Source organism: Meleagris gallopavo, chromosome 1 (genome assembly GCF_905368555.1).
Source record: "Meleagris gallopavo chromosome 1, MGAL_WU_HG_1.1, whole genome shotgun sequence".
Classification (NCBI taxonomy): Eukaryota; Metazoa; Chordata; class Aves; order Galliformes; family Phasianidae; genus Meleagris; species Meleagris gallopavo.
In genome coordinates this window covers 22,256,771-22,273,480 of record NC_139404.1, presented here as the reverse complement: position 1 = coordinate 22,273,480, position 16,710 = coordinate 22,256,771, and the positions used below count along the sequence as shown (strand labels likewise).

General features: G+C 38.6%; 1 protein-coding gene across 14 annotated transcripts in view; it reads right to left on the bottom strand.

Annotated features, from left to right (window-relative positions):
* The window catches only part of CADPS2 (calcium dependent secretion activator 2), a 299,343-nt gene that overhangs the window by 145,843 nt on the left and 136,790 nt on the right, over nucleotides 1-16,710 (bottom strand). For all 14 annotated transcript variants that reach the window (XM_085218604.1, XM_085218528.1, XM_085218565.1 and 11 more), the window contains exon 7: nucleotides 8,885-8,996. In XM_085218604.1, coding sequence (XP_085074730.1) covers nucleotides 8,885-8,996 — 112 coding nt within the window. The remainder of the gene's footprint in view (nucleotides 1-8,884; nucleotides 8,997-16,710) is intronic.

Below are 16,710 nucleotides of genomic sequence, written 5' to 3'. Positions count from 1 at the left end.
GTTCCTGTATCCCATTAGTATTAGGAGTGCTAGCAAAGCAGAGAAGTGTAATGCATCAGCCCTAACGACGTGTGCAACCTCCGTAACATCAGCGGGAGAAACAACCTCTCAGAACTATCGAGTTCTGTGCCTGTTAAAGAGATAGTAGAAAAAGCTGCATATTCCAGTTGTCATAAATCAGAAGGGTAATTTGTTTTGCCTCTTCGCAATTGCATAGCAAACACAATTTAGAACAGTGCTTACTCCCTCTTTTCCAAGAAGTATGTTCATTTTCCTCCTGAGTAAAAGCTTTCCCTTGAAAAGCATTATAAGTATAGCAACCCTAGAGTTCTGAAATCTCAAATAGAAGCAACTTCTAGTTTGTCTATCTCTTTAAATGCAAGACTATATAAACAGAATTATTCCTCATTCCTTGCATTTAATCACTTGGCATTCATAGAGGTCCGTAGGTGATGTTATGATTTTCTTTTCTGCTCTACAGATTGCAGTCACTGTCCTCTAACAGCTTATTACTGCTCATGCATCTCAAACCACATCTTTCTCCTGTCAACTTCTTGATTTTTGACAATGCTGAAGAAAATATAAGCTGACAAGTGTATAATTAACTCATAACCTCAGTACTGACAATTTCTTTTCTGATTTTTTTTAAACAAGTATACTTGAGCTTTGTTTTCAAACCACTTGCAATGAATAAGTATCTGGCAGAGTACTTGGACATGCACTGTGTTGTGTCTGTATCATTACTTAAAGCTGGAAAGAATGGCAAAGTATAAGAACTAAAAAGACTAGAATATACAAACTGTATTTCAAGAACTTCAAACATTTTTGTCATTATGCACAAGTGCACATATACACACATGCAGCATTCTGCAGGCATTAATTATCTTCAAAATAACCTTAAGCCTGTAAGGGCACTCCTAACCAATGTGCACTGGATCATCAGGTGACACAAGCTGAAACCAAAGCACTGAGCAGATTCTTCTTGATGAAAAAAGAATGTTGAAATTTGGATACATTGCGATGCAGTACCATCTCCACAGCCCAGAAACTTCCTAGGCTACTTGTCTTAGATTTCCTTTCAGCACTGTTTAACAGATTATAAATTTATAGGTGCAGTTCTAGGTGTAAACTTAAATAAAATAGTACCAACTCTTTATTCTCTGGAAAATATACATACTCACCTATAGAATATTTTTTCACTACACCTAGTATTTCTAAAACATTTGTAGAATTATTTCTACATCATATATTTCCAAATCATTTTTTATTTTATGCTTTGTTACTTTATTGTTCCTGTATCTGTGAATATCATCACAGCAGATTACTCAGCAGCAACACAGCAAACTATGAATTGTATATATCATATACATAGTATATATACATGCATAATAACACTTGTTTACAATAAGCAACCTAATGGGTAATCTGCATTAGGTAATGAACGGCACATTATATGAGAGTACTACACACCAAGCACAGCTGCTGTACATTGCATTGTTTCAGCTGATTTAAACCAAATTAACACAGGTTGAGGTAAATCAGTAAATTCAATCTTCTCATGATCATTAAAAGCACTCAGCCACAGTTTGGTACTGAAAAAGCGGCAAGTCCATATCCTCTTTATATGTCTCCTCATTCAAATGAAAAATAAATACATAAATCTTCAATATTATAGGGCAGCACACCTGCATATTTGTGCAAGGTGAAGTTCTCAAAACATTGCTTCTGGATTGTGAATGATTGACACAGCATTTCTCAGCTGCACCTGGAGGATACTGAGCTAATATCACTTCATGACTTCACTAGTCAACATTTATTGTGATTCAGCTGCGTAAGTCCCAGCTGGATGACAATAAAAGGAGCCATTTGATGTTCACCTAAGCCAACAGTCAATCCAGCTGAGCAACTCCTAACTCTCCTCTATCTTTGGCACATTGATCATTTTCTCCTTTAAAAAAAAAAAAAGATTTCAGGGAACAAGCTAGTTGTTCAAAATGCCCTGGAAGATGGAACAGACTGAACTTGTGATAGTCTTGCTTTCTCAGAGCAGACAAACTTGCAGAAGGTTCATTGTCAGAAGCGCTACACAGAAACATCAGTATTTCCATGGTTAAGATAAAGCTCACAAGCTAACCATCCCTGGCCACAGCTGTCATGCTGCCACAACATAATGCAGCCTCTTGAGGGGACCCAAGCTCAGAGACAAGCTGAGCAGCAGGCTGGAAGCACACTTGAAAGAAATCAAGACAATCAAAATAATTTCTCTATTCCCTCCATCCCATGCTCACAACTGAATTCTCACTCAGCCAATTCGTCTTCTGGCTTCCTGGCTTCTCCAAACCACTCTTGCTCTCTGGTATTCACAAGTGCTGCAGTTACCTGCTCTTCTGACCCAAGCACTGAAAAATCTGAGAAAGAATTTACAAGTCTGGGTGGTCTAGGACACAAACTGAGACATGCTTGGGCATAAGGCCTTGGGAACTGCAGGAAGTCTGAGCGGAATACGCTGAGCTTTGGCTCCCCATCATAGGCAAAAAAAGATGCAAGTGAAGAGTTGCAGCTGCTCCTTAATGCCCTGGCTGACAGACAGGTGACAGTTGACACACTATTACAAGAACCAAGAAAATCCTACTCCCCCCCCAGTGCACTTCAAACTTCACAGCCTTAAAGGGAGAAGGCAAATTTTATATTATGAAATAATCAATACTATTTGGCACATAAAAATTTGCACTGCCAGTCATTGTCTGAGCAAAGATAACAGGAAAGTTTCTTTCTTAAAGACATTTTGATTTTTGCCAATTTGAAAGTAGTGCTGCAGGCCAAAAATTAACGAAGCTGGTCTGGGGCAGGGAATAGATCATAATAGCAGTTACCCTATAGAGTTGTGCTGTTTGTGCAGCTCTGACCCTGCCCTTGCATAAGGGACACCTCTTTGCTTTTGACAGTCTGCTGACTCTCCTCAAGTCACCTTCACTGAGCTACATCAGACACTTGCCCACATACAGGTTGATGTCAACAAAGAAGATGCTGTCTGCGTGGAAAGAAGTGGAGTTTCTCAGAGCATCCCAGCAGCAGGCTATCAAACACAGCATTCTGTTCAGGATCTTTATGCTTCTGAGTGCCAAGCTGTCACTCACTGCCACCACAACAACCAAGCACAATCCAGGAAAGGCCCAAGACAGAGATGGAAAAAGGAGTTGGCTCTCTTAAAAGTGACTCTCCTTGAAAATTAAAGGTTAATGACAGCTCAATCACCACGGGTATGTAGTGTATGCAGGGATCTTATGCCACCTCCATGATCTCATCTCCTGAGTGACCTCTTGCTTTTCAGCTACAATTGTATTACAGCAGAAGCACTCAGACAATGCTTCAGGTAACAGGTGGTTAAAAAGAAAGAAAAATAAAACAAAACCAGAACAGGTGTGTAGCAAAAAAGCCATCTAAATACCGGCATTGAGAAAGAACTGGGAAGACTTTTCAATTTATGCATTCAACAGATACTGACTGGTGCCATCTGAATGCTTACATGAACAGATGTTAGTTGTCTTAAAGTTCTTCCCAAATAACCCATTCCCCAAAACTAAGAGAGAGCATGTCTGAATGAAGAAGAAAGCTTAAGAATCTCTGACAAAATGCAGTCTCAGGGAGCTACTGAAAAAAGAGATTCAAGGGACAGAACAGCTCCTCTATGAGGCCAGGCTGCAAGAACTGGGTCTGTTCAGCCTGTTAGCAGCCTGCCAGTACCTAAAGGGGGAAGAAAGAAGGAAGTGGACAGACTATTTAGGAGTGTGTGTTGTGACTGGGACAAGGGGAAATAGTTTCATACTAGAAGTAAGATTTAGATTAGACATAAAGAAGAAGCTTTTTGTAAGGGTGGTGAGGCAAGGGAACAGGTTGCTCAGAGATGTGGTGGAAGCCCCATCCCTGGAGTCATTCAAGGTCAGGCTGAGCTATGCTCTGTACTCCCTGATCTAGCTGTAGGTATTCCTGTTCATTGTAGGAAGACAGAGCAACAAAAAGAGACAATAACATCTTCTACTAGGACAGAAACATGCTTATAAATACATTCATGAACACTTAGTTTAGGAAGCAATATAGAAAATAGCTCACCCTTTCCAAAGTCTAGCAAAGTTTTGAAAAGAACACCACTTCTGAAGAGAGATTTTGCTCCCTCAGCTGCTAGCCCTTAAATAAGAATAAGGAGGGGTAGAGCCCGGGTCCATCCTTTTTCATCACTCGGGTGCACTGCCTGCACTTGAGCTCTCTGTGTTAGCCATGCTTTTTCACCTGGTGCTCAACCATGGTGCAGGCTCTGACCTAGCAATTCCCAGATAAGAGAAGAGGGAAGATGGACTAGATGACCTTTAAAGGTCTCTTCCAACTCAAATGATTTTGTGATTCCACGAAAGCCACTATTAGCACAGGAACAACAACATGGACCCAGACATAATGCGGTACTAGAAAAAGTAGTGGGGGGAGTAACCTGTTGCCATTTTCCAAACTTAAAGAAAAACTTGCAAAACCTCAGTCATTTGTAAAAGTGATGGAGAAACATGTTCCCATGATAGCAGGCTTTAAATCAATGTATTCACAGTATGGAATCACCTCTATTCTGAGGCCATTCAGACACAGCACAGAAGGTAAACAAAATGCCCAATGCAGTCAGTATTCAGAAACCAGGCAGTCATGCAAGTATGGGCGCTATTTCATAATGTCTTCAAATCAATTCAAGAGGAACAGCACCAACAAAAAAAAATAATACTGCAAAGCTGATTATTGCTGGCTGCAGCTGGCTCTGACAAGTCAGTTGGGAGACAGTTGTTTGCTTTTAATTGAATACTCAGAGCAAGGAGATATTGAAATATTCTTATATTCAGAAAGTGCCAGTAATCAAACACCACCTGCTGTTCTCACATTGTGTTCACATGTGTGCTAAGCAAGCACAATGGCTGTCATTTTGAATTACTGGGTTTGAACATCTTCATACACGAAGTACTGAACAAGGAAAAGTAGTGTCAGATCCCTGTTTCATCAGCCACCAGCCTGATTCTTCAGTATTTACTCCAAACTCTGCTTCTTCGTGCTTCCTCATCTGTTGTATGTGCAATGTAAACATTTCTATCCTTTCTGCCTTTTGTATACATATACATAATTTCTGACACATCCAGATCACTGAGACACACATTTCAAAGACACCTGATTAATTCCTGAACTTTTCCTGATTCCTACGTCTCTAGCCCCAAAGACACAGCCTGATCATTTCTAGCAGTTAAATTCAGTGTTCCTCGGATGCTGAGATATGTACAATCACAGACATAGACCATGACCATAGAAGCTCATGTTCTGTCAAACTCAGATCTAAATAACATCTTTTCCTTTCCTGTCCAGCACATTTCCCCATTATTTTTTTTTTGTGCTAACAGAAAACTGTGCTTCGCTAGCCAGCCTCCAGTTTCTGTGGAACAAAGACTGAAGTTTTACTTTTTATTTAAAGACACTCAAAGCAGTCAGGAGGGAGCAAGAAAAACATCCCCTAACAAGAAAGTCATCTCTGGGTGCTCACAAATGGATTTACTTTATTTTTCAGAAGAAAAGAGCAAGGTCAGACAAGTCAATGTCAGTATTAGACAAGAACTACCTCCTGTTGGTTAAGCACATCTTAAACGCCCTGAAAGGAGATGTGAAACACAGCTGACAACACCCTTCTATCACTCAGTGCTCATCTGGCAACTTCTGTAGCAGGTGTCAAGTAGCCTCTAGTTCTTACATTCTGCATGTCTGTATTTTATACTCTTTCTGAGAACAAAGCTGTAAGTATGGGCTCCCTTTTTCACTAAAAGCAGGAGCCTGCTTCCCTCCCACTCCAACACTAGCACCTGCCTCTGGAAATCAGCAGCACCTTCTCAAACTGAGAGTTTGAGAGGATCTATCATGCTGAGATCAGGCTCTGCACTGAAGCTAATGAGTGAGAGAGACAGCCATCATGTGGAACAAAGCAGGGGGAAAACTTCTTCTGCAGTTCTGGGAAAATCCATCACCAGCTCCATATTTCACACCTGAGATTTATGTGCACAAAAAGCTAGTCTCTGGGTACCAGAACAAACCCTTTGTACCTGATGGAAGCTTAAAATTCAAATCATGTACTTTCATGCCACCTTCTATTTCTAGTTATAGATTAAATAGAACAAAACCTTCAACAATAACTGCAGGGTGTGGGGAACACAAACTTCAATACTGCAGAAAAGGAGTATCAGGTCAGGACACATGCTTTGAAGAAAACACTTGGGAAATGAGAATTAATGTCCACAGCAAGCCTACCTTAGGAATGGCAGGTTTCAGTTGAATTTTTTAGTACAAAAAATATGCCAGTGAAATAATCTTCAGGCCTTTTCTGAGCAGAACTAACCTAGCTGTACCCCAGTGACTCCCCGCAGTGCATAGACTAGCCATGAAGCTGACAAACTTTATAACAAAAACTATGCTTATCCAGAGGGATCTGACATCTTTTCAAAGGCTGCTCGAATTTAAATCTAAGGAAAAAGTCTTTTACAGTGAGGGTGGCGAGGCACTGCAGCAGGTTGCCCAGGGAGGTGGTGGATGTCCCATCCCTGTAGGCACTCAAGGCCACTTTGGATGGAGCCCTGGGCAGCCTGAGCTGGGGAATGGCAGCCCTGCCCATGGCACAGGGTTGGAACTGAGCGGGCTTTGAGGCTCAAAACGTTCTGTTACTCTATGATGTGATCACTGTGGGAAGTTTGTCTCTTACTGACTGGCAGAGCCAGACGGAGTACTTTGGCAAAGCTGCAAATATATATAAGGAAAAGTGTATACATAAGAGAGAAGAGAAAGTAAGACTCTTCACGACTTACATCTGTAAGCTGTGTAAGCACAAGTACACAGCCCCTTTTACCCTACAGAGAAAAGCAGCATGCTGATGTATGACAGTGTCTCCACTGTACTCTAAAGGTGAATGAAATATTTTAGAAGGTATGGAGACTGAACATTTTCCTTAAATCAGGAACTGATTACAAAATATAAAAATAATATCTAAGTATCTCTCAAGTACTTCTGTTTGCTTTCCCCAATCTCAGAACAAACTTTAATGCAGGAGAATGGAGGGTATTGGCCCCTTGTCCTTTATCACAAATGAAAAAAAGCACCAAAAAGCAATTCTCTTAATTGCCTAATTCTGGTACAAACAGCCAAACCTCACAGCACCTGCTAAAAGCAGGCAGACGTGCTGAAGGACAGGAACAAAAGAATCAAGAACAAAAACAGATTTCTCTTTTCTCTCTCACCATTTATATGTTTTGCTGTATGACCAGGAAAACTGAATCAGATCCCAACATCAGGGCAGTAAGCTTAGCCTCTCACAATAACCTATTCTTTAAATTCTCTTTCCCTTTGCCAGTCCTACCGAGCAAGGAGAATTAGGACCTTCTTTAAAACACTTTGATCAGCCAACAAATAGAGATGTGTCAGAAGAAAGGCAGGAGTGGGAAGAAAGAAGAGGCAGACTAAAAAAAAGCAACCAACAAATAATCTGGGGCTATAGGATGCAGTTAAGGTGAAAGCTATATTCACTATTTCATATTTGAAACATTTCAATTCTTTAAAAGCATTTAAAACCTTTTGAACTGCCTGTTTCAAAAATGCCAATTAGCTGCAGTCTGATAAAGCGGACCAAAGCCTTTACCTGAACTTTGATTATTTAACATTGCAGAGCAACAGCATCCAGTTAATACTTGCGGTTCTTCTTAGCTCCTTTATCCTGTTTATGCTGCTTCTCTTCTCCTACTCCTCAACAATGAATACACTGGCCAGTGTTCCCAGTGGCCATATATTCTGTTCTTCACCTTTGCACTTACTTTTCTTTTGCTTCTTTGAAAAGACTGAGCAGGCAGGGGCAAAAAAAGGACTTCTCTATGGTTAACAACACTATGCAGACCCCTCAGCCCTCCCTTTCAGCATCTACTCCTTGCTCTCAGTCTAAGTATCACTGATTCTGATCTGCTCAGCTTCAAGCTTCTTCACCAAGTAACCTTGGAGGCCTCCCAGAAAGACATGAGAGGAGGCAAGAAAAGGTAATACTGAAGATACAGCCTTGACCTTAAAATGTGTGTAAAATATGAAAGAATATGTAGAAGTACAGATTCTTACACATCTATCTACAGTACAAAGACACCAAGGGGAAAGAGCCCTGCTCTTCTAACAAGCCTTCTTTGCTTAAATGAGAACCAGCCATGACTCTGAATGCAGAATTGAGTGTTAAAACATGAGCTGCCCCCATGTGTCAGAGGGGAGAATTTCAAAAGAATGGGAGGGGGCTTGACATTCTCTAGTTCATTCATTCCATCCTCTTTATATGCTACACTGTGTTCTGCAACACCTGATTTTGGTCTAAGAAGGACAGATGATTCTATCAAGATAAGGAAAATGGGAAAAGGGACATTGAAACAGTACAAGAGTGAGAACTCTTATTTTAGTCCAACACTACCTCCATCATTCCTCCCCCTACATCCTTCCACCAATTTATACCTTGCTTCCCTTCTCCAGTTGTTTTGTATACTTGCTAAATGCCAAGTCTCACTCTCCTCTCTTCATTTTAATCTGAATAGCTAAAGCAGCTTAGGTAATCTATGATTTTTTTTAAAAAAGAAGTTTTAAGGCAAAGAAAAGCACAATGAATCCACAATGCAAATTTCTGAAGAGTAATCCAGGTCAATATACCAAGTTTTGAAGATTGAGAATGGTCACCAATAACTTGCAAAGCAGAACAAATGCTATACTGAATAACTTACACGATTTTATTGCATGTTTTACCAATATTCACATTTCTACACATAATTTCTCACAAATTTCACATGTCTACAATAATACTCACTCTTCCAAGTTCTTTATCTTCAAGTGCCAGAACCCCAGTGCTTTCTGTAAAGAGTTTTACTTTGACAACAGGCCGAGGATGAGTAGTGGTGAAATCTCCTTGAGTTCCCCATCTACAATAAATAAAAGGATAGAATTTAAACAGGGAAGAGGAAATGTTTTAGTGATAGGACTGTAATCCTTCAAATAGAGCACACATTAATGCACTACTAGACTAGTTTCTTAAGCATCCAGCATTAAATATTTACATGGAATTGGCTCTTCTTTGTAATACGACAAATCAGAGTTTTTCTGTATGGCATTTGTCATCAAAAATCAGCTGTAAATCTTTTAATCCAAAACTCACTCAAAGAACAGAAACTGTATGTTCACAGTAAGTGAACCAAGTAAGTGAGCAACAAAAGTTTTCCTGCTAACTATATTATGTTCAGTACTCTGCATAAGAAAAACTTACTAGAAAAGTATCAGGTTTTCATTTTCAAAACAGAAACCTACCCACACATATGCTTGATTTTAGGTAAATGGACTATGCAGAAAATAAGAGATTTGAACGTAGGAAAACCTAACAGTTCACATGACATTGCAGTTTAATACAGGACTGCAGGAAAAAAAATGTAAACACAGAAGCAAACCTTGGAAAATTGTTGGATAAATTGTTATTTATCAGAGCAACTGTAACTGCAAGATAATCGCTGCCGCAAGGCTTCTTTGGAGAAGCTTAATTAGGCAGACAAACTCATAGTTGGGAATCTTATCTCAGCTCGTTTTTCTCTGTGCCAGTGGTACAAAAACCAGAAAGGTGTATGAATTAGACTGCAACTTCCTCTGACAAAGTAATCAATTTTCCTACAGAGTTATAAGGTAATCATTTGAATACTGTAATTCTGACTATGTTAGTAGGTGCAAACAAAATGCAAAAAGCTCAGCTTCAGTTTTGTCTCCTACTGCTTAACTTACTGAGATCATCAGAAACTGAAGAAATAAGAAAACAGATGAGTGCACACGTATACTCTATAAAAGGATATAGATCACACAAGCTAAAATCTTACAGGACACCATTTACAAAAAAAATCCCAATATTTTACTTTCAAGGATGATTTACATGGACTCATGACCTCTCCATTCCTGGAAAATGAACATACACTAATAAACCTCCATGCAAGAGATCTAAAAGGCAAAAGAAACTTTCAACTAACATAAGTTACGAATTTTGAGAAAAAATCTAGAAAGTAATGTGTAACAGAAACAAAAAATTTTTATGGAAGTGGCAGTTCTGCATAATCAAGTCCTACAGGTGGCTGAACAAAAAAGGTGAGGTCCACTGAAAATTAATTGAATTTATCATTCTGTTCTGTCTTTCTTGCTTTGCCTGGACTAGAGAGATATTTGCTCTCTGTGTTCATGGTGGACAGAGCTTTACTCTCAGCCAATGTGCTAATTGAAAAATTGAAACGGATTCTGAAAAGAAATTACCTTCCTCAGAGAAAGAAAACTTGTTTTGTGATCTGACGATAGATGTTGTACTGGCAGGTCAGGTAATGCCTAGCACTGCTGCTCTTCCCTGAGGCAGTCCCAGGGGGTTAGGTTTTGTCACAATACAGAAATGAGATTTCCAAGGAGAAAGCATCCTCAGAGAAGATGTGTCTCCCCCAAGACACCAGCTTCCAGAAATAATACTCCCTTGCAATCTCAAACACCATCTAAGCATGTTCTTGCTGTACGGGGACCAGTGTATATTTGCCTCTGAACTCCCTGGAACTGCCTACACTACCATGGACAGGGCCACCCAAATAATTAAAGACAAACCTTTTCCTACTTTTCCTATTAGAGCCCAACAAATAAACAATCAAAAAACAAAAACAAACAAACAAAAACCCTACAAAAAAACCTCCCCACACAAGAACTTCTCTACAAAGATCTAATGCTAGTATTAGCTAATAGATGGAAGTACACAAATCAGAAGAATGATCACCTTTAATGTCAAATACAATCACTGTCCTTGACTGACATCTTTCTCCCACAACTTTTTCCATCTACAGCAGGGAATGAAAATCCTTGGCTGAAAATCAATGGTCTGGATCAATTCATAAAGCTTAGTGTTCATGGTGAAAATATTCCATGCACTAATCCTATGCTCCTTGCTGATCAGGACTTCAGCTAAGTCTCACAGCCTCTTATGTCCATGCCTTTGAAGTGAAATGCCCAGTAAAACAGATGGTCACAGTTTTCTACCTCTAAGACTTCAGCAGCTTGCCTCAAGAACCAGCATTTAAGCAATCATGTTCTGTTGGAAAGGGCAAACCCAAGATTATATTCTTTAGCCTTATGGCTAAAGTAATTTCCTTCCTACTTTAGTTTTCAACTGCCAATATCAAAGCAAACACATACAAAGCTCACAGATCATCTCCCTTATGATTGCCTGTGGATTACTACTACCCAAGCCTTGTTTCTTTGGAGTTTTGCATAGGTATCTTCCTTCACACCATTTGAAATCAGATGTTGAAGGAAAGAACCCCCAGTAGAAGCGATAACGTATTCATTTTACTCTGATGCAAGGGTATAAGAGATTCAATAGTCCAAAGAAACAGAGCTTATCAATAAAACTGATAATTTATTTACCCTGGTACTGTAGAATTCTGTCAATTTTTCCATACTTTTGGCTATTTATTCCATAACTTCATACTTGTAAAGGAGCTCTTAAATTTAATTGTGAAAAATAGGCTAGGAGGATACCTAATTGCTCAGGGAATCAACATCCAAACAGTAATTAGTAGATGCAAATCCTGATCACCATTACTAAGGTTCTTATTTCAATTTATAGATTCTATGCCCTAATGTCATTATATCCACTGGGTTTCTCAAAAAATTAACATTTTTTCTTCCAAAACACATTTGTCTTCTGTTAAATGCACTTATTAATAATGACTGAAATGTTAATATTTCCTGCTCTCACTTCTGCGTCATTTCATTGGAGTTGCTGTCATGGAACATTTCCTTTAAAAGCTCAGCTGCTCAGTATAGGCAGGCAAATATATAATTTTTCTTTTAATGTAAGGGTAACACCCCGATATTTTCCTCGAGAAAGACATAGTGTTATTTGTAAGGCTGAATAATTTCAGCTGTTTAACTGAATAACTTTAACTTTTTTTTTTTAAATAAGAGCCAGAAATGTGCCCTGCGGAATTTGAGCACAGGATGAAGAAGAAATATTTTTTATGTATTTTAATTTTCATTCGCAACACCTGTAAAACATTTGCTGCAAGAAAGCAAATTCTCCAACTGACCTATACTTTTCATACAAAGAAGAAGGTAAGCCTGAAGGTGCCAACTTGGCTTTCTGTAAAAACAAAATATGGAAATCAAATGCGCCATTCTGGTCTCATTTGAGACAAATTCTCATGCAGAATATTTATTTCAAGTTTGCTCTATTATGCAGATACTGAACTGTGGGAGAAAGAGCAAAAAAGAAAAGAAGAACAGGCTTTTACTACCAAATGTCAATAAATACTGATAGCAGCATATCAGCCACTTTTACAGATTCAGAGAAGCTGACAAGTTATGAATGCTTGTCCAGTGATTTTTGCAGACATGAACTACTTGTTGGCTCAGTGTGACTACATGGGAAGCTAAAAACTTTTCTCAAAACTGCAAAAGCATGAATCTCATTCACTATCATATTCATTTAAAACCATTCCCATTACTGTCTTCACTGTCTTTTTTTTTTTTTTTAAATCTTGCTAGAAAAGTATCCAGAAGATGCAGTAAGTTTCACACCAAATGCTGCAATGTCTCCCTCTGTATTGCCAGCTGTGTCACATGTAAAACACCCATCAACTGCAGGGCTAAAAAAAGTCTCCAGGCTCAGGTATGGCTATATTATTTTTCTTTGTATTCATCATTTGTCTGGTTTCACCTTCTTATTCTCTTTACTGTAGAGAATGGAATTATTTGATGTTTGATCATCTTTAAGCATGTCACATTTTTTTCATCACTGTTGTCAGAGGTACATGGCACAGATAACATAATTGGTGACAGAGCCAAAGTTCATTTCCCTTCACTGCAAAAGTACCCTGGATAAACCCACTGCCAGCAAGGAGGTGATGTTTATATCAGGTGAAGATACATCACTGTGTCACAGAACCCAGTCTAAGGAAATCTATTTTTCTACTTCATTTCAGAGCACATTCTGTACCCTGGAAACAGCAACAATTTTCTCTCTCAGCTTTCCAATTCTAATCTGTTAGTCAAAACTTTTCTTTATGAGACCTTAAATCTCCAGCCTTACATTGGAATGAATATTATAAAATGTATTATTCTAAGCAAACATCCAGAAATGTTGTTTTTGCAAACATGGAACATTTTCTCTCCAGCAAAATATCAAGTCTAAAGAATTTTGCACCATCAGGATCTGACTTTCCTCAACAACTGTTGAGAAATTCCTCAGCATTAATGAAACTAAAAGAAGTGTATTGGTCTCTCCCTCGTGACTCCTTTTCAGCTTTAATTCATGGTTTAAATATACTGCATAAATCTACCTCGAAAGATTTGATCATCCTTCATTATATCACTTTGTGAGGTTTCCTTGAAGAGTTTTCTCATTCCCTGTCTGCAGCGGGGACGTGCTACTAAGTCGGAGTGCACAAGACAGCCCACCAGAGCCAGTCTGTGAGCAGCACAGTGCTCCACAGGGTAAGGAATACTTGGCACTACTTATCCGGGCTCATCTCGAAGCTAGTCTGGAAATACTACGTCCGGGTCTTCCTAACATGCCCACGTCTCACTTTTTTCATGATCTTTACTGACTTGGTTGCTTCTGTATTGCTGGGAAAGGGTAGAGAAATAGGTAACCACAATCTTTAGGTTAGAAAATGTACAGAGTAGAAGAGGTGGGCTGAAAGGTCTGGAAAGAGAACAGTAGGACAGAGACTCCAGCACCTCTTTCCCACGTCTGGCAGCACTGATCTTTACATCTACACATCATATGTCCAGGTTGGACAAACTTACTGCTGTTAGAAAGTACTAAAAGTAATATTTAAAAAAATGAGTGATACTTTGTTATTCAGGTGAGCACGGAGTTCATGAAGTGCTGTACATTATCAGCTACCACTGCAGGCACAACTGCATCTTTAAGCGCACATAAAACTGCAGAGAGAGAAAATGTGAGAGTAAGCCAGCAGCTATGCAGTCAGTAGGAGATACCCCAAATACTGTACACACTTCTTTTTCTGTTAGCACAGAAACACCTATCTGCTTGTCAGTGACTGATGCCAGGATGCTACAATAGAAATCACAGCTTTAACAGCTGTCTCATATAACTCAATGGCATGTTTATTTCTCTTTTGCACATCTTAGAATATAATACAAACATTCCACATTCTCCCTTTCATGGAATTTATTGAAAAGAACTTTGAAATATTAATGCACAAATGACAGAATCTTACTATAAAGTACCAAGGATTTAATACAGTGGTGAATTTTTCTTATATGCAACATAATTATTTTATTATATATTTCTGTATATATCCTCCTTTACATCAGTGAGATTTGGAATTCATATTTGAAATCACAAGAAGAGTTTGTCTATTTTTACCATTCTATAAGCTTATGACACTGTTCAGATTGCAAATATTCTTCTTGGAAAAAAAAATCTACCTTTTATTATTTCTCTACTTGAAAACTACTCATTTATTTTGATGAAAGTGCAAAAAGAATAATGTCCAGTATCAGAGTCATTAAATTGCAGTTGAAAGGGAATAAATTAAGCAGGTTCTAAACAAATCATAATGTCCTTTTAAAATACAGGCCCAAACAAAACTTGTGCTTAGGAAATTAAACCACAGGCTTTATCGAGTATCTCAGATATTCCCAACTAATCTCGTCTAATCTTTTACATGCCTTGTGTGCTCTTCCCTGTATGGTTGTGATGGCACAGTTTTACAGAGAAATCTCACCGAGAACTACAGATTCATTGTTTTACATTCCCCACTACAGAAACAGTGATACATTCCTTAAATACTTTTAAGTCTGTCAATTAGTGAAGGGGTATTAATACTGCAATGCTGCAATGGATTGAACTCTGACGTTCACATCAAAACCTTCCTAAAACTACAAAATATTGATATAAGAAACATTAATTATTCTAGAGAGATGCGTGGCAGAAGGAAGAAGAAACTCAGAACAATGAGACATTTAGGTCCAAGGATGGAAAGTCATGTGATTGTCTAAGTATCATCTTTGATTTCACCTAAAGAAGACTTACACTTAAGTTCCTTTGTTTTTATTTGTTTTTCTTTAAAAACAAAACAAAACAAAACAAAAAAACCCTCCATGTTTGAGGTATTTCTATGCATGTGCCTATACCAGAAAAACAGTCCAACTTTAACATGTCTAGTATGCAAGTCCAACCTTTACCATCCTAACCCCACAGTGGATGGACCTTTCCTCTACCCTGTAGTAGCAACTGCTAGTCTTTCTAAAACCAGAAATAACATGTTTTCTCCTTCATCATCCCCCCAGCAGCAGCCACCACGTCCAAAATTCACCTTCTGGTATCCATGTGGTCACATAAGGTGGGTGATGTTGCTATCAACAGGTAGACCATGTATGTGTAGCAGGAGAGAACAATCATAGCTGTGAGATCATTGCCTCCCAATGAGCAGCTAAAATCCCCTTCCCCTGCTGTGCAGTTATAATCTGCAGTACCTCAGTTGTATTTCTCTGCTTTTTAACCTTTTACCTCTCCGGGAACTATTAAGTGAGCACACAGGCTTTTAGAAACCCAGACCAAGATGTCTATTCACCACTTTCCATAGAGAAAAGTTGAGTATATAAAATCCTGTACCTGCACACAATGTTCTAAGAAGTCTGTAATTCAATTTCTGAATGCACTGCCTAGGCACCATCTTGTGCAGCCACTGTCAGTCTGAATGTTTTTTATCTAAGAATTCAGCAGCAAAATTAAAGCCTTTTAAGCTGATGCTGTTAGAAAACACTGACAATCCTTCCCAGAACTCGACTTTGAAGAACTGAAAGCGCCAAATCTGGTCCTCATCTAGGCAAAAGTAAGGATACCTTGTTTTTGTGAAACTGCAAAGCTCTTTTACATAATCAGAGCAACATGAATAAGAAAGAAAATCTTATCATCATCATAATCTTATCATCTGGGATGCTTGCTTTTGGTAAAAATAATAACTGTTTAAAATAAGGGAATTAACAGAGCTCAAAATTACTAACAATTTATCAGAGACCTAATAACAAGTTAGACACAATCCCATATTTCTTTTTAAACAGAGAATATTACTAATATCTGCAAAAATTAATTTCCAAAAAGTAAAATGACAACACTGTCATAATTTTTCTTTAAAGTAGGAAAGTTTCCAATAGATAGTAGAAAAGAAAAACAGAGAGGAACTCTATACATAACAAGCATATGTTACATAGGTACATATGTTGCTCCAAAAATAATGCCTCCTATTTATTTCTGTGGAAACTAGAACAGAAACAAAGAGTGCAACAACACTATTTGATGAAGCAAATTCTGCATTACAAAACATTGTTTTTCAACATAGTCATCACTGGTAGCTATGCATTTTCACCAGCAACGAAAAGGAGCCTGTGTGCTGTGCTAGTTAAAAATCTCATCAATAAATGTGGCCCACAGTTTCACAGCTTGCCACATGTTGTCACATGTTGCCACTCCATGGACTGCCATTTTAACTCCTGCTCATAATGGTGACATCACATCTCATTGGTAATAATGCAATCCAGGAAACTGTCACCTTCCACCTCATATTGGTCCAACAGGTTCAGACAAACTTGCATACGATA